The 24,540-nt window shown below is 40.7% G+C and overlaps 1 protein-coding gene across 1 annotated transcript in view; it reads left to right on the forward strand.

Moving 5' to 3' along the window:
• Positions 1–24,540, forward strand: part of LOC149172506 (uncharacterized) — a 287,733-nt gene that overhangs the window by 17,447 nt on the left and 245,746 nt on the right. The window contains exons 2-3 of the mRNA XM_089426345.1: positions 12,904–12,985; positions 13,512–13,615. Of these exons, the coding sequence (XP_089282471.1) occupies positions 12,904–12,985; positions 13,512–13,615 (186 nt within the window). The remainder of the gene's footprint in view (positions 1–12,903; positions 12,986–13,511; positions 13,616–24,540) is intronic.

The following is a 24,540-nucleotide window of genomic DNA, read 5'->3' on the forward strand; positions in this document are numbered from 1 at the left end:
ATCAACACGACCAACTTCTGGGGTTAGCATTGTTTTTGGTGGATGGACATATCCAACATGACACCCAATCATCAACTTCATGTTGTCTTCCTTGAATGGTCCAGTTTTCTTGAAATCAGTGGATGCACTTGGACAATACAAGGATGCACAATATACGAGTGAGTTGTTTATTAAAGTTATTGAAGATGTAGGTGTTGATTCTTGTGTGCAAGTCATTACAGATAGTGCACCTATTTGCAAGGATGCTAGCATGATTGTGGAAGCTAAATATCCACAAGTGTTTTAAACACCTTGCATTGTCCATTCATTGAACTTAGCACTTCAATCTATTGCTTCTGATGTGCTTTGGATTGGAAGCATTATTGAGGATGCACAACATATCCACAACTTTGTACAAAATCATACAAATTCCCTCACTATGTACAAGGAGTACACCAATCTATCATTGTTGAAGTTGTGAGAAAGAAGAAACTAAGTTCTAATTGGGGCTGATTTGGTGGATGGAACAAGTCTGTGGTCAAAAAGTCAAGTTTGTCTCAATATGATTTAATGCACTAGAGAAAGAGTTGACTAGGTTTTCCCCTTCATAGGGGTTTTGGCCCTGGCCTTGCGCCTACATATTGTGCCCCTTGTAGTGATCTTCATTGTTTGGCATTTGTCTTGGCGAAAGGAACATAATAAATTGAAAGAACTAATAAGAAGAAAAGAACAATCACAATAAAATGTGAAAGTCTAAGAGAAATCTACTTGAAGAACTTAATCCATATGATGCCCTAGATTTCTCAACAATTGGCCCAATTGTTTTAAGATTTCATTATATTTACTATGGTTAGTGTTGACCACTCAAGTGTCAACTACCCTATAGCAGAGAACATTTCAGAACAATCAAAATTTTGTCAGAATTCATCATCATCTTACAGCGTCTGTTCTTTAGTTGTAATCCAAATTTTGCAGCGTTGTGGGCCATTATATAAAAATGATTGTAGTATGTTATAAAGCCATGTAACACATCCAGGTAAGCTTATGATTTTTACTAGAGAGTGACACTCTAAGAAGTTTTTTTCCTTAGCTAATTATTTATGTTTTCCAAACATTAAATAATTAGTTAAGTTTTTCTCCCACACATCCCCCAAAGCTAGAGTAGGGCTCAATAATGAAGTCTTAAGTGAGTCCTAATGTATAGAGTCGATGTATAATGTCATACTAGATCATGTCTAAAGTCTTGCGGAGTTTGGTTGTGTCTAGAGGTCAGTTTTTAATTGTTAAAATTCCCCTTCTAAATGGGATTTCATGTAATATTTGATGTAAAAGATGTAAAAAGTGTTTTCTATAGAAGTTTTAGGGTGTGTGAGTTCTTAAAATTACATCATAACCCCTAAACTTTCTATTTAGACACACTTTGAGGGTGAAAAATGTGTTTAAACCCCTCTAGAGTCATTATTTTTATTTTCCGGCAAAAATTGGCAAAATAATTAGCGGGAAAATGGTCAGAAAATTAAAATGAGAGAAAAACAAAATTCTTTGCAAGTGAAAATTATTTAAAAAAGTGTTGTGGACTTTCCCAAGGAAGGAATTAAGGAAAAAAATTGAAGAATCTCCACGATTTAAGTGAAGGAAAACTCCAAAAAATTCGTTGGCCCAAGAAAATAATTTCTAAGGGAAAATCGTTTTTTTGGGGCCAAAGTGGTTAAATTGAAAGAGGGATTTTCGAGAAAAGAAATTGGAGAAAAATTATTTTTTGGTCCATCTGTTGAGAAATCAATAGGGCTACTGTTGAAAAATGTGTAACTAGGTTCGATCTTCACAAGTATGAAATGTATTTTTGATTCTTGTAAATTATGAAATGAAAGAAAATCATTATTATTATTTTTGCAACATGGGTTTCATGCTCAAGGTATTTTATTTTATAGGTCAAGCACCCTTTGAGTGCTTCTAGGGTTTGTCTTAGGTCATGAAGTAAAAAAAGTCATTGTCATAAGTTGAAGACCCCACTGTGCACATTGTAACCTAAGAATCTGGTTTCATCCCCTTGCCCCCTCGTGTTCCAAATCGGGCGAATCGGACACGATTCGAGTAGATTCGTGTCCTTTTGATCGTGTCTCGATTTTGGGACACGAATCCCAAAAAAGGGACTCCCGCAGGATGTTAAAAGGCCGATTTGGCCATTCTATTTGCACCTTTACCTTTTGGATTGGTTGTGTGGGTTTGCTGTGGTGTGTGAGAGCAAAGAGCAAAGGGTGTGGGAGCATTTTCAAAGAGATTCAAGCAACAGGTAAGTGCATTTTCTCTCTATTTTTTTGCATTTTATTACAACAGTTTGCTTGTGCATTTTTTGTTTATTTTTTTATAGCATTCATGGCTCAATCAAGGGCAGCAGGGAAGGGGCAAAGGAAGGGGAAGAATGTCCCCATTGGAGATGCCTCTGCTATTTCAATTTCGTTAGGGTCTTCAAATGTTCCCTCTATTGCAAGTGGGACTGCAACAACAACTTCAAATGTTGAGGGAAGACAACAACGTCAAGATAGCAAACATCCCTTGTGGAAATATGTCATAAGAGAGCAAGTGCCAGACAACAAGATGAAGGGAGGAGGCAATGTTGATTGGAAATGCACCTATTGCAACAATCATTTCATGAGCACATATTTCCATGTGAAAGCTCATTTGTTGGCTCTACCAAGTTGTGGAATTGCAGTGTGTACGAAGGTATCTTTAGCAAAGAGGAAAGAAATGGAAAGAGAGGCCAATGTTGGTATGGCAAATGTGGCTACAAAATCTGAAAAAAACAAGAATGATGACCCCCTTCCATTCTTGAGGAAAAGCAACAACAAATTCCCATTTGAGAGTTCTGTAGGGGGATAAGCAACAAAAAGAAAGGCAATTGCACTTGGTCCAATGGACAAGATTTTTCAGAAAGAGAAACGGGAAGAGCTTGATCTCAGCATTGCCTTTTTTCTCTATCATAAATTCATATCCTTTAATGTTGCATGCTCACCTCTATTTATTGAGATGTGCCAAGCTCTAACTCAAGGGGTTCCATTATGGGTCAGAGAAGCTTAGAACCACATTGTTGACAAAGGCAAAAGAAGAGGTGGACAAAATGCTTGAGTCTATTAAATCAGCATGGCCAACATTTGGGGTTAGCATTGTTCTTGATGGATGGACATATCCAGCATGACACCCACTCATCAACTTCATGGTGTCTTCCTTGAATGGTCTAGTTTTCTTGAAATCAGTGGATGCGCGTGGACAATACAAGGATGCACAATATACAGGTGAGTTGTTTATTAAAGTTATTGAAGATGTAGGTGTTGATTCTTTTGTGCAAATCATTACAGATAATGCACTTGTTTGCAAGGCTTCTGGCATGATTATGGAAGCTAAATATCCACAAGTGTTTTGGACACCTTGCATTGTCCATTCATTGAACTTAGCACTTAAATCTATTGCTTCTGATGTGCTTTGGATTGGAAGCATTATTGAGGGTGCATGATATATCCGCAACTTTGTACAAAATCATACAAATTCCCTCACTATGTACAAGGAGTACACCAATCTATCATTGTTGAAGACTGCGGATACACGGTTTTCCTCTTCATTCATCATGTTGAAGAGGTTGAGTTCAAGACTGCGCTTGGGGCCATGGTTATTTTAGAGTTTTGGTCTTTTTGGAGAAAGACAGATCAAACAACCTCAAAAAGAGTGAAGGACATAATGCTAGAAGATGCTTGGTGGGAGAGGGTAGATTTACTTATTAAGATCATGGACACTATCATTTCTTTGCTTTGATTTGCAGATACAGACCAACACTTCCTAGGAGAGGTTTATGAGGGATGGGATTCCATGATTGGGTCTATGAGGAGAATTATTTTACAGAGTGATTTCCGAGTATGAGACATCATCAAAGGCGTTCTTCACCACCATACAGGATATTCTTGTCAGCAGATGGGACAAAAATTGCACACATTTACATTGTTTGGCTCACTCATTGAACCCAAAATACTACAACCTTGAGTGGATGAATGGTGGAACTTTCTGCAAATTCCCTCCTCACATGGATGGTGAAATTTCACAAGGGAGGAAAGATGCATTTAGGCGGCTTTTTCAAAATAGAGCATCCCTTATTGAGGTGGAGGATGCCTTTGCAGAGTTTTCCATTGGCACTAGTCGATTTGCAGGATATGGAATGATTAGAGACATGGGTGCTGAGAAGCCCTATTCTTGGTGGGCAACTCATGGGGAAACAAGCCCTCCTCTACAACAGTTAGCCATAAGGCTCGCCATGAGGCTCCTCTCTTAGGTGACTTCATCCTCTCTTTGCGAGAGGAATTGGAACACATATGGGAATTTGTATAGTGTTAAGAAGAGCAGGCTTGAGTAGTCCAGGGCAGAGACAATGGTGTATGTGCACACCAACCTTAATCTTATTTACAGGCAGAGGGATGAGTGGTTGAAGGGAAAGACAAAGATGTGGGATGCCTTTCTTAATGATATGGGTTGTCCTGGGTTTGGAAAACAGTGTTGAGTTGGCATTAGCCAACTTGGATCTCAATGAGCCAGTGCTAGAGCCTGTCACATTTGATGATGGTGATACTGTACTGCCCTAGACTAGAGGGGAAACATGGATACTGCTTATACTGCCCCAGAGACATCCCATGGATACTGCCCTAGAGCTAGAGGGGGAAAGGGTATTATCTCTTTGACTTCAAAGGTTTACTGTTGACTTAAAGGGAGATACTCTTCTCTCAGCTCTTCCCGGTAGTTAGCGGGCCCTCCCTTTCAATAAGTAATCTGAAGGTAAGCCACAACCCGCTGATCTCATGAGCCAATCCACCTCCCTTCTGACAGTCCAATAGTGACCTACTCCCTTCTTACATGTCAAATAGTAACCTCTCCAACACTGATTCATAAGCGCCACGAATCTCCTAAGGTGAAGGGGACTGGCTAGAGACAATGGTGTATGTGCACACCAACCTTAATCTTATTTACAGGCAGAGGGATGAGTGGTTGAAGGGAAAGACAAAGATGTGGGATGCCTTTCTTAGTGATATGGGTTGTCCTGGGTTTGGAAAACAGTGTTGAGTTGGCATTAGCCAACTTGGATCTCAATGAGCCAGTGCTAGAGCCTGTCACATTTGATGATGGTGATACTGTAGAGGGGTCATCCTCCACACCAACAGATGCAGAGATGACTTTGGATACAGAGGAGGAGGATGCAACAGAGGAGAGCAGTGGTGACCATGATGATGAGTACAGTGATGCTGATTTTGATGATGAGGATTGATGACTCATGAGCTACCTATTGCCTTGAGGCTTGTATACTTGTAGTTGTTTTGTATTTGCTATTTCTATTTGCCATTGGCATTATACTACCTATGTAACACATTTTGATTTTGATGACTTAATGAGAAAACTACAATATCTTGTCTTTCTCCTATTGGATCATTGATGAATTGAATATGTATTATGATTTATCATTTATGTCACAATTGTATTTGTATGCATAATGTTACTTTGTAAAACTTACATCTAGATTAAGATCTTTGTTTGAATCTGTTGACACCTAATCTTCATGATTGGGTGAATTTATGTAAATAATTAAATTAGAAATGTGAACAGTCATCGGGAGATGAACTGAACAGTCTCTCCCTGTTGTATATAACAAAGATCTACCTGATGGAATAATATACGAATCAGTTTTTGCTTTGTGGAGTTACTGCCTAGCCTGACATGGTATCAGAGCCAACTCCTTTTCAGCTCAATTTTGTCCCATGGTAGAAAACTTGTACTCATTCATTCACATTTATGTGGTCCAATCCCTGTTCCTTCTGCAAATGGAAATAAATATATCATGACATTTATTGATGGCTACACCAGAATGTGTTGGGTTTATCTATTGAAGAACAAATTTGATGCTTTTCAAACATTCAAGAATTTTCATAAATGGATTGAAAATGATGCACAATCTCATATTGGGTCTATTCGCACTGATAATGGAAAAGAATACACATCAAATGAATTTGAAAACTATCTTCGTCAACATGGGATCAAACATCAAACAACTGTGCCTTATAATCCCCAACAGAACGGTGTAGCTGAAAGAATGAATAAGACAGTCTTAAATATGGTACGATCCATGCTCTTCTTCAAAAATGTAAAGATAATGTTTTGGGCTGATGCTGTTCTATGTGCTGCATATATAAAGAATAGATGTCCATCTAATGCTATAAGAAACAAGACTCCATATGAAATGTGGTATGAACATGTTCCTTCTGTAAAGCATCTCGGGGTCTTTGGTTCCCCCTGTTATGCCTTGATACCAAAGGTACATAGAAACAAACTTGGTGCTAGAAGTCGTAAGTGTATCTTCCTGGGGTATTCAAACACATCCAAAGCATACCATCTCTATGATGAAATAAATAAGAAGTTTTTTGTATCTAGAGATGTAATTTTTCTTGAATCATCCAAAACTGACAATGTTGTTGAGCGGGAACTTGATCGCTTGGATAGATTCGCAAAAGCAAAATCATTTCAAGAATTTGATAATCAGATTCCACATCTTGAAGGGGGGATTCCTATACTAGATCAACATGTGGAATCTTCTTCTGAAGAACACTCTCCCCCACATGAAACTCCAACAACGGATGCTGCTTTAAGTGATGTAATTGATAGAATTGGGTGACTCAATCTTGATTCAGTCCCAACTCAATCAACGGAGTAGCCTGGCCCATCTAAAAAAGGTCCCTCAAAGTGGGTGACAAAGACACTTGAAAGTGTTCATCCTGATGAAGTTGGAAAGACAGGAACTAGAAATTCAAACCAGCGAAATGGAGGTGATGTAGATGACTCTAATTCACCTGTTGATATGGATGTTTCTTATGATTGTGAATTAAACTTGTCTACATATTTTGAACCAACCTCCTTCAAAGAAGCTGCTTCTCATGATGAATGGAAGGAAGCGATGCAAAAGGAGTATGATGCCCTCATAAAGAATGACACTTGGACGCTGGCTGATCCTCCATTAGGAACCAAACAAATTGGCTGCAAGTGGGTCTACAAGAACAAGTATAAAGCTGATGGCTCACTTGACAAGCACAAAGCTAGGCTTGTGGCAAAAGGTTTTGCACAGAAGGAAGGGGTCGATTATGAGGAGACTTTTGCCCCCACAACAAAATGGGCTACCGTCCGGACACTCTTTGCACTAGCAGCTCAAAACTGTTGGAAAGTCCATCAAATGGATGTAAAAACTGCTTTCTTGAATGGAGATCTAAAAGAGAATGTTTTTATGTCCCAGCCTGAAGGATTTGCTGTGAAAGGACATGAACATAAAGTATGCAAACTTGTGAAGTCCTTGTATGGCCTCAAACAAGCACCGCTAGCCTGGTATGAAAAACTAACTGAGCATCTTCTGAAACCCAATTTCAAACATTTTGATCTTGATGATGCAACTTTATTTGTCAAGAAAGTTGGCAAAACAGTTGTATATCTTGTGGTATATGTAGATGATCTTGTGATGACAGGGAACAATGAAAGCTACATTGCATCCATAAAGAAGGAATTGGGGAAAAGTTTTGAAATGACTGATTTGGGCTATGTTCATTACCATCTTGTCATTGAAGTAACCCAACATCCAAAGTCCATATTTCTTTCTCAAAAGAAATACATTGGAGATCTGTTGAACAGGTTTGGCATGACAGAGTGCAATCCCCTTACTACTCCAATGGAACAAAACTTAAAGCTCACATCTATTGAAGGAAAAGAATTTGAGGATGCAACGAAGTATAGATAGCTTGTAGGAAGTCTCAACTACCTAACTACTACCAGACCAGACATTTCGTTTGCTGTTGGAATCCTCTTTAGGTTTATGCAAAAGCCTTGTGAGGGACATTGGTCTGCTGCAAAAAGAGTTCTAAGGTACTTGAAGGGAACTCAAGACTTTGGAATCAAGTATACACAGGTGGACGACTTCAGCTTGATTGGATACTCTGATTCAGACTTCGATGGAGACAAAGAAACCGGGGTATCTACTTCAGGATATGCTATGAGTCTTGGATCAGGAGCTGTCTCTTGGAGATCACGCCAAGAATCAGTTCCAGCAGATTCCACAACAGAAGCAGAATATGTGGCAGCAGCTGAAGCAACAAAAGAAATTGTGTGGCTCAAGGAAATTCTTGAAGATTTGCAGGTAAAACAAGTACAATCAACTCCACTCATGATTGACAATACCTCTGCAATAAAGTTGGCCAAGAACCCAAAGTTCCATGATCGAACGAAGCACATCAATACTAAATATCATCTGATTCGACATCATGTTGAGGCCAAAACAATCCATCTCCGTCATTGTTCCACAAATGAGCAAATTGCAGACATCTTCACCAAAGTGCTTGGAAGAGAAAAGCTTGAACGATTCAGAACGATGCTTGGACTCACCAACATCCCTTCAGATTAAGGGGGGGAATGTTGACACCTAATCCTCATGATTGGGTGAATTTATGTAAATAATTAAATTAGAAATGTGAACAGTCATCGGGAGATGAACTGAACAGTCTCTCCCTGTTGTATATAACAAAGACCTACCTGATGGAATAATATACGAATCAGTTTTTGCTTTGTGGAGTTACTGCCTGGCCTGACAGAATCAATGAATTTGTATCATGAATGAGAATTTGTGTAAGAAATATCTAATTTTTAATATACATACATATACATACATACATATATATATATATATATAAAATAATACATAACTTGTCCTGTTCCGTTGGGTCAACGTGTCCATGTCTGACACTCGAATCTCGTGTCCTTGTGTCCTGTGTCCCCATGCCAGGTGACTTGTCCCGGGGGGTCAACGTGTCCGTGTTCGACACTCGAATCCCCATGTCCTTCGTGTCTTGTGTCCCCGTGACTTAGATTGTAACTTGTAAAGGAAATTATTTTTGCTTTTAAAAGTGTCGCAATACCCTTCAAGACCAAGTCAACCTAAAGGAAGAGTCCACCCTTGAAGAAGCATATATATAAAAGAGGACTCGTCCTCCTTGAAGCACACACACTCACCACTCATTTTAGCGAAGGAAGAGGCAGCAAAGGAGAAGAAGGATGAAGGAGTTTTATTTTTGGGTTATCTTTCTCTCACATGCTAAAGAGGACTAGGGTTTTTGCAACTGACCTAGGGCATCCATCTACAAGTTTGATCTTGGAGAAAAGGAGGCAAAGAGGTCAAGCGAAGGTCACCAAGGGTCAATCTCAAGCTCTAGAAGTCAGGGAAAGACAAATGAAGGTTAGAGGAGGGATCTAGAAGAAGATCGAAGTTCCCACGCGTGGCAACAACCGTTTCTGGGAGGCTGAAATTTCAAATCTGCATTAGGAGGCCGAAAATCTTGCAGCAAGAGGTTGAAAATGTGCTACTACAAGATATTTGACTGGGTTTGACTAGATCGAAGTTGGCACGTCATTCAAAGAGGTTGGTTGTGGTCTTGGAGGGTATTGGTCTCCGTCCTAAGGTCATGGAATTCGTCAATTGAAGAATCTATAAGGAAGAGGAGATTTAAGGGTTTTTCCCTAAAGAGGAGAGGTTTTGCCCTGGCTTGCAACATATATACTGTGTCATTGTTCTTTTTGTTTTTGGTCGCTGTTTGATGCTTCCATTCTCTAGCTCTATAGAGGTTGATCCAATGTCTCTCATGGGATAGCTTTTGTTATCTCCAAGTTCCACTTGATATTCTTTGAGGACTAGCTATCCAAGACAAGAATAGTCCAAAGAAGGTCATACTCGGTGAACACTCGAGTGGAGTATGTACCTTGAGAGACAATGATGATTGTGTCTATAAATCATTGGTCTCGCCAGCATTGTGCTTTGGTCTTGTGGAGAGATAGAGCTGTTAGTGAAGGCCTTGCTATGTGACAATGTTGGTTGATATGATGCTAGACAGATGGGTTACCAATCTGACTTTTCTTATGAGATCTCTTTAAATTGAGAATGTCCATGTACCTCTTATGAATACCTCCCTAGTTAAGAGGGAGTGTTGAAAAATGTGTAACTAGGTTCGGTCTTCATAAGTATGAAATGTATTTTTGATTCTTGTAAATTATGAAATGAAAGAAAATTATTATAATTATTTTTGGAGCACGGGTTTCATGCTCAAGGTCTTTTATTTTATAGGTCAAGCACCCATTGCGTGCTTCTAGGGTTTGTCTCAGGTTAAGAAGTCAAAAGAGTCATTGTCATAAGTTGAAGATCCCATTGGGCACATTGTAATTTGTAAAGAAAATTATTTTTGTTTTTAGAAGTGTCGAAATACCCTCCAAGACCAAGTCGGCCTAAAGGAAGAGCCACACCGACCCTTGAAGAAGCATATATATAGAAGAGGACTCGTCCTCCTTGAAGCACACACACTCACCACTCATTCTAGTGAAGGAGGAGGCAACAAAGGAGAAGAAGGACGAAGGAGTTTTATGTTTGGGCTATCTTTCTCTCACACGTGCTAAAGAGGACCAGGGTTTTTGCTACTGATCTAGGGCATCCATCTACAAGTTCGATCTTGGAGAAAAGGAGGCAAAGAGGTCAAGTGGGGGTCATGTTTCGTACCGGTACTGTTTCAAAAACTCGTACCCATTTTCCTGTATCTTGCAACTTAGTGTAAAAGAGAGGGGATTGAGCATATCTGGTGGTTTCAAAATTTTGTTACCATTTTCTATTGAGCAAACAAAAAGAAATCTGGTGGTTTTATTGCCATTAGTGGAGCTATTGTGGAGTGAAGATTGACTCCAATATACCATATCCATATTTCTAAGCATGTATACAACTTTGTGCTTGCATTATATTTTTTTATTTTTGTAGATTTAGTAAAGGGTTTGCAATATCCATTTGGACTGAAGTGAATTGAAATTTTTGCTGCTGTAATTAAATATTTCAGAGCAGCCCTAACGCTGAAAGCCCTTAGGGATTAGATCTAGGAAACCCTTAGTGAGGTGAAATTTCTGAATTTGCAGTAAAAGCCATATATGTAGATTTCTATGTTTTCTTGGGACAAACTAGTGGGAGAGTCATGAAGTGCTGTAGTGCATTGTGTGCAAGGATTTTCACGACACAAAAGGAAAAGTTGCACGAATTGAGTTTAGTTGTGGCCTCCATTTTCCACATTTGGTAGATGTTGAATATCTTTGAATTGGGGTTAAATTTTGTTATTTTAATAAACTCTTTGCTATGGCCATAGGGGTACAAGGATGAGATTAAAACATTACGATGGATGACCTAGTCTTGGCCCATTGATTGTCATGCTAGATGAAATTTAAATGGGAAATTATTTTGAATTGATTATTATGTTTGACTTTGATAGCATGTTACACTTCTCATAGTGTGGCAGCTTGGACAAAGAGATTCTATAAGTATTTCTCCACAAAAAAGGAATGAATGAATGAATGGATGCATTTAATGCCGTCCACAAGACCTTGCAGTCTAAGGGACCAACAAATAACGACTTAATCCATATTCAGATGCTTTTCCCCTCTGCTGCAAAAAATGCTAGTTCTTTCTTCCCAATCTTCTTTGGGGACCATCCATCTACCAGTTTCACATCTCAGATGATGGGAGCTAGTCCTCAGTTGCGCAATTAAAATTTTAGCCTTTCCCTTGGTTGAAGATCTCAAATACTCTATCATCATGCTTCCATGTGGGGTTAAATTCTTTGACATAATATGCTTTTTTCCTGCCTACCTGTTTTGTCCACATGGCAGTCTTGAATTTTTCTAACACCCACTTTTTTATCTCCTCCTTAGTGTGAGGACAGTCATGCATATTTATGTCCCATTTGCCCAACCACTTTCTATTTTGTTTCATCCATGTCTTTTTCCGACGATTTAGCTCTTCTTCAACAACCATTTTGGGCCAGTGGTGCTTATCCATATTTTCAACATTTTTTAGGTAACTTAAGAAATGAATAATCACTGTAGCCTCAATTGAAAACATACCAGCCTCAGCTAAAAAGATATCATAATGGACCATTGATTTGACTTTGAGACCACTAGTGATTAGATGTTTTTGAATTCTTTCTATTTATTGCCATTTGTGGTTTGACATGCTGCTCCTCCATATCTCACTACCATAGAGGATAACTGGCACCACTAATAATCCAATGGGGGTTTTCTTAGTCTTCCAATCCCACAGTTCTGCTTGTCTGCACCTATTCTGGAGAAGGTATGAAGCTTTCCACCCTTCTTGGATTCTCTTTGATCTGCATGTCTCCTAGCTGAGCCAATAGTGGAAATCAATTCCTTGGTAGTTGTACTCATCTACAACCTCCAAGGGGCTACCCTCAAAGAAAAAGGTAACCTGCTGCTTTTTTCTTTTCAAAGAAAAAATCACGACTTTGGTCTTGCTGGTGTTGCGTTCCAGCCTCTTGCGAAAAGAGTTCCAGAGCTTTCTAGTGTTCTCTCAAAGTGAACTGTCAAAAGTGTGAACCATATTAAAGACCTTATCTTGTTTTAGGCATGACTTCAAGAAAGTAATTGTATTAATCACGGTGATTGGTTGGAGAAAGTCAGTGACTGTGCAAAATGTGAACCATATCAGTGCCCTTATCTTGTTAGGCACGATTTGAAGAAAAAAAGTAATTGTATTAATCAAGGTAGTTGGTTGTTTCTAACAGCAAAAAATAACATAGAGTGCATTAGCTGTCTTCTTGATCTGATACATCACTTGAAATTGAAAAACTTCAAATAAATAAACATCTCACAAAGGAAAGCTTGTTGTCATGCCTTAGTATATATCACATAGTTTTGTTTTATATGATGTGTAGATATGTCATACTTGTAGAGTTTACTGTTAAGACAATATGATCAATCTTTTTCAAAAGCTCAGCTTGGCAATGTTATGATACTTGAGCTTATTTATGACAACTTTGGTTGCAGGTTTTGCATTTGCTTCGTAGATATCTGGGAGAATATGTGCATGGTCTCTCCACCGAGGCTCTAAAGATCAGTGTCTGGAAAGGTATTGAAATGGATGATTTTCATTTTTGAACTTGTTGATTAATAACCTAACCTTTGATATCCGAGGAGAGACAGCTTGTTGTTTTTCAATCTATGAGTTCCATTTGGTGTCTTCCAAGACACTTCTGAGAATGTCTGTAAGGCAGCTCTTAATGTTCATATTTCCAGTTTTGAGCACATGGGTTTCATCGCATCATTACCTAATAAAATTCATTGGGAGTCTATTTTCATGTCGCTTTATAATTTATTTGATTAATTTTTTTGCACACTGAAATAAAATGTCCTTTATAAACTTCACAAATTTCTTCTATTATTGGTACACATAAAGTTATATAACAGTTAAAATGATAGCTGTTTGGCTAGTTTTTTTTGTAAATTAGTATCTATGCATGCATGGAATGCTTTAGTCTTGACTTATTGGTATTCATAGCAGGTTGTATTGGAGCATACCAATGTTACTTTTGTTGGCTTGGAATGCAGGCTGTGGGATTGACTTTTTCTTAGAGTTCTGCTTAACACTGTTGCAGGTGACGTGGTTTTAAGAGACTTGCGTTTAAAGGCTGAAGCACTGAATGCTTTGAAGTTGCCCATTAGAGTCAAAGCTGGCTTCCTGGGTTCTGTGACACTTAAGGTATTGACTTCCCCAGCTAAAGGACAAGTGGTTTGGTAATACATAGTATTTTAGTTTTATTATACTTCTACATGCCAGTCTCTAGCAAGTTCTGGTAAACCTAAGGGCTATGCAATATTTGCCATCTGCTTTTCTGGACAAATTTTATTTTGTTATCATGAGATCAGGTTAGAGAGTTGGAAGTTTTATCTACTTGTGTTGTTTCTGATATTCACGAGAAAAATCATACCGAAGGGAAATGAAGCAATGCGGTTGAAAAAGTTGATTGGAAACATTCGTAGTTGTGATGTACTGTTCCTGGACCTGTTCAACATCCAAAGTTTTAATGGAAGTTTTTGAAGTTTGAAGATGTTCTGCTCCTCTAGGCAGCCTCACTGTAATTAAGATTGATATGGTCATTGCAATGACCTCCATCTGCATGGTTCGACATCTGCATTGCAATGAGCTTCCTAATTGTCAAATTGAGACTTTGAACTTCAAGTTTCAACTGCTTCATCCTAATATTTAGACCTACCATCATTTCCTTGTCCGTGTTTGGCTGGCCCACAAAATGCAGAGATCTGCTTAGAATGTCTACTGTCATCTCCTTTATGGAGAAAACTGAAATAATTTTCTTTGTACTCCCTAATAGGTCATGAGTTTTTTCACCCATTGTAAGATGTTCTAGAGGACTCAGACAGCGAGCCAGTACCATGTTCATTCCCCTCGCCCTTCCATTAGGAGTTGTGTTTTAGTTGGGACATGACCTTTCTTATGTTCCTTCATTAATTATAATTTATTATTTACATTATGCGATATATATTTATGCTGATAACATTGTCTTCCCATAGAAATGCTTTGTCCTGAAAGCACATTGATGAAAATGCTTTACATATTTTACTTGTAATATCTTCACCTGATTCTTTGTTTTTTTGATGTTGTCATGGTTGATGATACGAGACAGTACGAACTTGTAAGTGCTGAGCAGAATTGTAGAACTGTAACATGATCTGACCATCCTAATTCGAGCCTTTGTGGAATGTTGCATTTATAGGCTTTCCAAGATGAATTATTATCATGAAATTTGACAATACTGGTATCAATATTCTTTGGAAAGTAGGTTAATTGTTGATACATTGACTGGTTAACGTACCTGTGCTTGTGATTAGGATGTCAATAAAGTGTCTTCGTAATATTTTTTTTGGATTTGCTTTTGGACTTTTATTTGCTTCATGCACTGATGTTGCATTATTAAGTGCTGAGCTTTTGTTTTTTTTTTCCACTGGAAAAATCAGTAATTTTCATTAAGTTTAGAAAATTACATATAGTAGATACCTTTGGCATTGCTGTGATGTTCATACAAAATTCACCTCGCAGGGTGTTATATCAGAGCATATTACAAAAAAGAGCTAGATACATGCATATGTCTGGTTGTTTTAGCCTGTTCGAGATCGCATAGGATCCATTTGCACACAAAATATAACCATAGTTATGTACAGTTTCCATCATGACAAAAAATACTTTCATTACTGTCAGCTATCGGGACTGTTGTCCCGCTGTTCTCTCTGGTCTATGTATGGCCTATGATAAAACCTGCGTTCTTCAGTCCCTTTCTGCTCCACAATTAGCCATTCGCCTCTGGGTAGTATCGAGGCCTCTTTGGATAATTTGTCAGCCTCGCTGTTATGTTCTCTGTAAATGTGTAAACAAGAGAAATGATTAAATGTTGCTTTGAGTGTCAGAGCATCATATAATATATTGCTGAGAGTGTGTGTTTGACATGTAGAGACATTATTGATCCAGTTTACAACCATCATTGAATCCCAAATATGTTAAGATTTGAATGCTGATGTGTTAAAGCGAAATGCAATAGATTTCGAATGGCAGAGAGCTCAGCAAAATTATTAGATCCTCTGCCGAATCCCATTTTTACGAGGTATCTGTGGTGTTCATTTATATGCAGTATGAATCCACCTCCACAACCCGTTTGATTTGCTGCCCCGTCGAAAAAGGCCCACGGGGTCGATTTGTCAATAGTGGGCAGTGCCTGTATCGACCTGGTTCGGGGGGGGGGGGAGGGTCGGGTAATTCTTGATACACGGCGATGATGGTAGCTTCTGTCCGGGGCCAACATACAGCTTGGTCCTCGAATATGACACGATTCCGCGCTAGCCAAGTATACCATGTTGCCACGAGGGGAAGGTTTAAGAGTTTGGAGCCCGGGTGGCTGTGCGTCCATGCAGTCCATGCACCCGAGAGATCATCCCCCTTCCAATTCCCCGCTATGCCCAATTGTGTGCATATGTTGTTCCATAGTGTGTGTACAGCCGGGCAATGGAGAAAGATGTGATCCGAGGTCTCAGATGCCGCCTTGCAAAATGAACACCAGGAGGGACCGTAGATGGATCTGCGAGTAAGATGTTCGCCCGTGGGGACGATGCCTTTGAGGGCACACCAGAAAAATAATCTGGAGCGAGGTGGAGCCTTTAACTTCCAAATGACATGCCACCACGAAGGTATTGGATCAGGTATTCTGTGAGTGATGAGTGCTCTGTATCCAAACTTAGGTGCGTATATACCATGATCCGCCTTACACCAAATGAGTTCGTCAGGTCCTTGTTTGATGCGGATATGGGATTCAGTTAATGCAATAATATAGTCACTCCATTCCTGATGCCATTGCGGGGGGAGATCGAGTTGCTGGGCCGATTTCCAAGCTTGGGAAAATATGTCTGTGCGCAGATGATCGGCGATATGGGCAAAATTCCGAATGTCTCGATTATGTAGGTGAGTAATGAGGTCACGATTGAGTATGTGTCTGCCCCCACTGTTGATCCACGGATCCAGGCCAATCCTGCCCGACGAACCATCATTAATTCTCCATACAAGATTATCTCGGATGAGGGGAAGGGAATGAATCAGGGCCTTCCAGATTGATGAGCATCCCTTCGATGACCAAGATGGTAATCTAGCCCAATCCATGATATTCTGGGGCCAGATGTATTTGTGATAGGATACATGTGCCCATAGGTTTTGACTGGTTAATAGGGTCCATCCCATCTTAGCGGCAAGAGCCATAGCGAAGTCAGGAAGGTCTTTGAGACCCCATCCACCCCATTTTTTGGGCAAAGATATTTTCTTCTAGCTAATCCAAGCAAATATTCTTTTATCTTGATTCCCATTCCAAAGGTATCGGTTGCACAGCTGTTGAAGTCGACCAAGGATATTCCTCGGTATCCACGCAAGTGCCATCCAGAATACCGGGGTAGCCTCTAAAACAGATTTAATGAGCACCAATCTGCCAGCCCTAGAGAGGAATCTGAAGCTCCAGCCTGAGAGTCTTTTTTCCAATTTGGCAACCAACCAGACCCAATCAGCTATTCTTTGACAAGTAGGCTTCAGTTTGAACCCCAGATATTTGAGACCTCTATCCAGAGGGAGAGCATTGTAGGGGAATACCTGATGGGCTAGCCTGGATTCCTGTACCGAAGTGCGAGTGCAAGTGATGGTTGATTTCAACTGATTTGGTAGCATACCTGTAGCAGCAGAGAAAAGTTGTAGGATCTTTGAGAAAGTCCGAGAGTCTCGAACACTGCCATCAAGAAGGATGAGAACATCGTCCACGAAGAGCAGATGAGTGAGAGCGCATAGGTCGGATATGCGGAGGCCTCGAACATCTCCAGCTCTCTTTGCAGAGTCCATGAGGCGGCTAAGTCCTTCCATGACCAGAAGGAAGAGCAGGGGAGATAGGGGGCAGCCCTGTCTCAGCCCTCTTTCGGAATGAAAAAAGGGGGAGGCCGAGCCATTAATGAGGATGCTGAAGGTAGGGGAGGATATACATGCCATGATCCATGAGATGTAGGCATGAGGAAAACCCAGGTGGATTAGGATCATTTTAATATAGAGCCAGCTGACCCGGTCGAAGGCTTTTGAGAGGTCAATTTTGAGGAGGATGGCTTTAAGATGCCTGGACCATATGGAGTGTATAGCTTCTTGGGCTAGACCTATGGCCTCATGAATCTGCCTAGATTCAAGGAAAGCGAATTGTTGCGGGGCAATGGATCTGGAGAGGATAGGTCTAAGTCGATTTGCAATGGTCTTAGAGATAATTTTATAGAGGCAATTGCACAAGGAGATAGGCCTGTAATCATCGAAGGATTCAGGGGAGTCAAATTTTGGTATAAGGGCGATGAAAGTAGAATTGATGGCATGATAGATGGATCCCGTAGTCCGGCTCTCCTCGACCACTCCCAGCAGATCCTGTCCCAGGACCTCATAGAAGGCTAAATAAAATTCAATGATCCATCCATCCGGGCCAGGGCTCTTGTCTTTTTTGAACCATTTCAGCACTCCTTCCAGCTCCTCTGCCGAGACCGGATCATTTAGAGCCTCCACATCTTCTTCCTCCACAAATCTCGTGAAGTGATTTGCCACATTAATGATATCAGGCAGATTTACTTCACGGGGGCACTTGTAAAGTTCCCTGAAGTGAGTGGTGCCCAGATGAGCGAGCTTGTTAAAAGTATCTGCGATATCACCATCTGGGGTAGGGAGCTTCCAGATAGTATTTGATACTTTCCTGCTCTTGGCAAAACTATGAAAGAACTTCGAGTTTTCATCACCAGCCTGAATCCATAATGCCCTACTTCTCAGTCTAATGGATTCCTCTCTCTCTTTGAGGATCTTTGCTTTTTGATTCTCCAATTCAATCAGCCTGCATTTGTCTGCTGCTGTTATGAACCCCAGCCCCCTTTCGTCGGTGAGAGAGCATAATTCAGCTTCAATATGGGTAAGCTGAGCAGTGTCTCGGGCCTGTTTCTCCTTTGCCCATACAATAGATATATGTTTAATTTCGGAGAGATTCCTGCAGAACCCTTTAGCAAGAGATTCTGTGTCATTGATAGGGTGAGAGGACCAGTAGTCCGATATCATCTTGATGTATGATGGATCCTTCAGCCAGGTATGATTAAATTTGAAAGGTGCCTTGGGTTTCTTGAATGGACCCTGAATCTCCAGGTATATTGGAGTGTGATCTGACAATCCCCCCGAGCCAACCCATTGTTTGTAGTGTTGCAAACGCTGAAGGAGTGTTTCCTTCATAAGGAATCTGTCAAGTCTGCGGGCAAGTGCAGCCTCCCCAACCCGCCTGTTCCTCCATGTGGGAAGAATTCTCTGCATGGGTATATCCATAAAATTAGTTTGCTCAAGCAGGTTGGTCATGTAGTCGGTAATGGGGTCAAATTGAGCTGCCGAGCCCCATGACTCCCTGAATCCCAAAGAGAAATTAAGGTCTCCTCCAATAACAACCCGGTCTTCATTTATCATAGTGAGATGTAGAAGATGCTGCCAGAACGATTCTCTCTGGGTGCAGGGGGCATAAACATTGACAATTCGAAGGTTCATACCAAGTTCAGCAGAGTATATATCAAGCCCTAGAAAACCCGATCCTCCCCAAGTCGAGTCCACCTTAATGGAGCGAGGGTTGATACTAATGGCCAGACCCCCAGATCGGCCTACGGCATCAATGGCAGAGAAGATCCAGCCAGGGGTCAAAGCTTGCATGGCTCGAGTAATCTGATCTGCAGAACAGAGGGTCTCTTGGAGCATGATGATATCGATAGGATCCGATTCAATGAGCCGCTTCATGGCTAGTTTCTTGGAGGAACTAGCCAATCCTCTACAGTGGGGAACACCTCTCGGGGTGTGTCCTGCTCTAAGGACCTCGTCAATGGTCGATTGCCGGCCTGATACAATCTCTGCCCCGGCTTGTTTAATAGCCTTTGAGAGATGGGATTTTCTTCCTCTGGTGTTCATGGAACCCCCCTCAGGTACCACGATGCCCAGACCCGAATGTCTGATAGGGGGCTCTTTGGCTTGTGTCCTGGACCGGAGAAAATATGAATGGGGTGGGGAGGGATCCGAGGGAGACAGGGAGGGGCTAGCCACGGGGGAGGAGGTGGAAATGATGGGATCAGTGGTGCAGATAAGGGGGGGAGATGATAATGCACAGTGAACCATGGAAGTCTGAGAGGAGGATCCAAACTCATTCATAACATCAAAAGAAGAATGCAAGGGAGGGGAAAAGGTACCCGAGACCATACCAGCTTCTGCTGCCGAGCGAGCCCTGGTCCTTGGCGGTGAGGGTTGCCGAAGTCCCGGATCGACCACAGGAGAGGTAGACGGTGGTGGCGGTCCCGAAGAGGTAGGGCGAGAGGTAATGGGAGATGCCGTCCTGGTTGGAGCCGGGGTACCTCTCAGAGTATCTTCTGCTTTCTTGTTGAGTGGGCAGTCCTTCGCAAGGTGTCCCACTTTGTGACATCGCCTGCACCGGAAGGGGACTCCTTCATAGTCCAATATTTGCACTCTGATACACCTTCCCCATTGTAGGGTGATATGTTCCTCAAGTCCTTCACGGGTGTCAAGATGGACCAATATCCGCGCTAGGGTTCGGTTCCCAGATTCAACATATGTGCGATTGTAATCTAGGTAAGTCCCCAGGGCATTTCCGATCCTAATGAATACTTCTTCAGCCCAAAACGGTAGTGGTAGACCTGGCAAGCGTACCCAAATTGGTCCGGCTTCGATCTGTTCACGTTCTGGGTCGAAGAGGGGGCTCCATCTCTTGAGGAGGACCGGGGCCATTTCAATATGCCAGTATCTGCCCAAGACCAGATTTGTGTGACTTTCCTTGGAGAAATGAAGGGAAAACCATCCTCTGGGGAGGACATGGACCACAGGTAGATCGAAAAGAACACCGCCCCAGATCTCCTTTACCCATTGAGTGAGCCGCTTCACCGAGTATGTCCTTCCCCTAACATGCCCTACCAACACAGTGTTGGCAATGTCCATGAGTTCTCCGAGAGGCTTCGATTCGTCGAACTTGATGGAAATGTCCTTGGCCGTAGCCTTTACGCACTTGATCTTCTTTTTGCAGGTGCGGGGAGCCGACGGATGGTCGACCAGAGGATTGGTAATACCATCCAGAGATGGGGGCTTTGCGGGCCTAACTTTGACTGCAGGGGTTTCGAAGCAGCCGGAGGGACGGACTCCCGAAGAAGAGGGATGATATGTAGGGGGCACCGGCGGAGGGGGGGAGGGCACCGATAGGAGGGGAGGGGCCAACGGATCAAAAGAGGGCGAAGGGGGCGTATATGTAGCCAAGAAATGCAGAGAGCCCAGCGAGAGTGGGGGGACCTCGAATGGCGGTGAATCGATAGGGTATGTTCCCGCAGAGGTCGGAGGAGGGTGATGAACGGCCAGCGAGACGGAGGGCAGGTGCTGCGGCAGATCCGGAGCAGTCGAAGATGATGAGGGCGCGAACTGTGAGCGAGTTGCAAAGCTAGGGTTCCCGAAAATAGCCTTGTCCGGCGAAGGATCCTCTGTGTAGTCCACCGCCTCTAGCTCCATGTCAGCCATAACTGTCTCTTGAACTGCGACCGAAAACGACTGGTGGAGAATCCAATGGAGATGCTGTAGCAGTAAAGCCCCAGAGCTGTGACCGCGGCGGTAAACCGAGTGAGAATGGTAAAAAACCCTAGCCGCGTTGATTTTGCAGTAGACACCGGGTACCCTTCAGCCTAGTCCCTTACGCGTGCGCGCCATCAGAGCCCAATCAATCTCAATTCGTGCTGAGCTTTTGTTAGTAAGTACAGTTGGTATATCTATCGTTTGGCATCTTCTTGAGTTGTGATATTAACTGTATTTGTATTTGTTCCTTTCTCCAGAAGACGCCAAACTAATTTAAGTAAAAAGATACTCAGGATATGAAGATTTTGACTCTTCCCTCTTGATAAGTTGTAATTTGTTTTCCAATGACTTCTTATCCTTCTTAATCTTCTTAATTTCAGTAAGTAATTTTCCATTGTGGTCCTTGAAGTTAGAAAATTTTCCATTTTTGTCTCTGATAATTTTGTCAACTTATTTTTCCATATTTTCCACTGACTTTTGATTTTCTTGAAGGATTACTTGAGATATCTTTAAGGAATCAGGGTTTGATGTAGTGTCTTGTAATGTTATCCTTTTCTTCTTATAGAAAAATGCTAAAAGTCTTCTTCATGTTTAAGATGAAAGTTCCTAACACTTCTATGTGAGGTGAATCTAGAAGTATGTCACTATCATTGCTGCACAAAGGTCTAACAATGAATTGTGATACAAAAGTATAAATCCATAATGTTTAGTTGTAAATAGATTATGTCATATTGTTGGTTGTAAATTAATTTTAACAACACAACCTGTAATCCTTCTATTTGATACGATGATGAAGCAGACGACTCTCTTCAGCATTGTTACAATGACATGAATTTGAAATTGTGGTTCTTCACTGCTGGTAATTGGAAATCAGATCTGGATCCCCTCGTAATTTCGAGTGTATCTTTGTTTTAATGGTGGTCAAGGAAATGATAGCAAGAGATTTCTTTGTTTCCTTTATTAACTATTGCTGCAACCCTTGTTCTCGCAAGTGGAAATGTATAGGCTCTTGGTAGCAAATGTTGGTATCGATAAATGTGTGGATATAATCATCGTAGAGTATAACAAATGAATTGATAAGTATTCCCTTTAACTTGAATTAATTCACTCGAATATCTTACGGTAGTTGGAATTCAAATAATTATGAATGAATTAGGAGCCAGAGATAGAGCAACACCTTATTTTTAGGTCCCCGTTATGCTATGAGATCCAAGAGCAGTGGCATTGCCTCTATAGAGATTCAAGAGGATTCCTCTCTTCATTTTTTTCGGTATCTTGACCAGAGATGCTAGCCCTCTTCATCAGGGAGATATTCAAACATAGATCTTAGATCGTACATACCTTGCCTCACTCAGGGACGATTTGGATGATGACATCATTCTAGGTTGATTTTGTTGATCGGAGCAACAAGTGATGAGATGAATTCCAGAGTATTTCAAATAGTAGAATAGTGAGACCTTGGGTCTCCGCTTAACCGCGCGCCCCCCTGCTTTAGGAGGCTAAACAATATCCTCTAGATCGTTGCGGAGGCGCTGAACAACACATTAGTTCACTTACACCTAGAGCGTTAGAAGGATTAGTTCTAGTCAGTTCCCAAGCATAGTGCCTCCCCCCGATGAACTTCTCCCTGGCCCTAGTGTAACAACCAAAGACTTATGTAGAGCTTCTTTCCTTTGGCCTTGGATTCTAAGAGTATTCATTGCTCCTACACCCCCATTAGGATCATGCAACCAAACACCTCTTTGGATCCATAGGATTCCGATTGCAAACCAACGCCACTATTGCCCCGTTGGCCATTAGACTCGGACATTCTTGATATCACTAACCTATAGCTAGGTTAGGCAAAGTCTTGATAATGAGTGTAGTCAACAACCAGGATTAGAGTCGACTTTGATTCCAATTGTGACAACCAAATATGGTTCACTTTCAAATATAAAAAATATTTAGAAAATAAAGATATCCATTAAGATAAATAATTAATATATAAAATGTATGAGTAAAAATGATATGATATACAATTGAGGGGTGCATTATAAATACTACGTTGGAGTTCTCTTTCATAAGAAGTTGTGTATTTTCATTGAAACATGTCCTTTCATGTGTCTCTTTGTTAATTAATTAATTATTTTTATGTGTGGTTCACGTACACTAGAGATCAGTGGCTGCTACGTCCACGGAAACAATTCAGGTAGATCCACCCGAAGGGATCATTTCTTGTCTCATTAGTAGAGCCTAACCCCGAGCGTGTCAAGGAGAATGAAGCGAACAAAGTTCCTTCTATAAATTAATTACTCCAAAAGACTTGGAATATAATGATATCCATGAGGATACAAATATTATATATTAAAATGTCTGAATAAGAATAAAAATGAATTACAATGAGAACGAGAGGCTTGCTTATATACCAAGCAAGTGTCTCTTCATGAAGAGCCATGTCTCATTTAGACATGCCTCTTCAACCTAATTACTAGTTTAACTAATCATTATTTATGATTATTATTGTTTACAATTATTTTACATTATTTTATATATTTTATTCGTAACATTGCCTCCTTCCTCAAAAAGATTTGTCCTCAAAGCTTGTCGATGAAAAAGGCTTGATCTTTTTTCAGCTTCGAACGTATTTTTGTCTCAGAATAGTCATCTTCGTCGATACAAGCTGATATGATCTTCTAAGTGACAAACAAATTGTCGCACTGAGAAGGGATTGGACCATCTTAGATTAATCTTCTGTGTAGTATTCTGATTAATGGAATTTTGTAATGACTTGTCAGCATAAGACTGGATTGATTTTATTACGTCATTATTCTTCGGAAGATCAATTTGTCGTTTTGGTTCTGAATGGTCTCGATACGTAGTGTGGTTGATTTGTCTATTCTCATGATTCAGATGCCGATAGGGAACTTTTTTGGTTTGATTTCTCTTTACTGGGCATGCGGCAATTTTTATATTTTCCTCTGGCGAAGATGTTGTTGAGTTGGTTATGGAACATTCTCTTGGGAAGTTCATTGTTTAAACTGCAACATCCAAGCGCGTCTTTTGTTCAACTTGCTTGTCTTCTTCCTGAGTTGTGACATTCACTGAATCGGTATTTGTTGTTTTGTCATTAACTTGAATTCCTACATATGATGCTTCTTTCTCGATAAGTTGTTGTACCTTGTTTTCTAATGATTCCTTATCCTTATGTTTCTTAATTTGCGATAGTAATTTTTCGCTATGGTTTTTAAATCGAGAAACTTCTTCATTTTTGTCAACATTGATTTTGTCAATTTCTTTTTGCATATTTTGTAATACCTGTTTACCTTGAGACATTACTTTTGAAATATTTGAGATATCTTCTGGCGTTACTAAATTTGGTTTTAGTGTAAAATCTTGGAGCGTTATTTTCTTCTTCTTGTAAGAAAATGTTAAAAACTTTTTCTTCGTATTTAAGATGACAGATCCTAGAGTTTCCATCCAGGGTGATCCCAAAACAATGT

The sequence above is a fragment of the Pinus tabuliformis genome, chromosome 4_2 (genome assembly GCF_031772625.1).
Source record: "Pinus tabuliformis cultivar Carrire ecotype Pingquan chromosome 4_2, CPIR1, whole genome shotgun sequence".
In the NCBI taxonomy this organism is placed as follows: Eukaryota; Viridiplantae; Streptophyta; class Pinopsida; order Pinales; family Pinaceae; genus Pinus; species Pinus tabuliformis.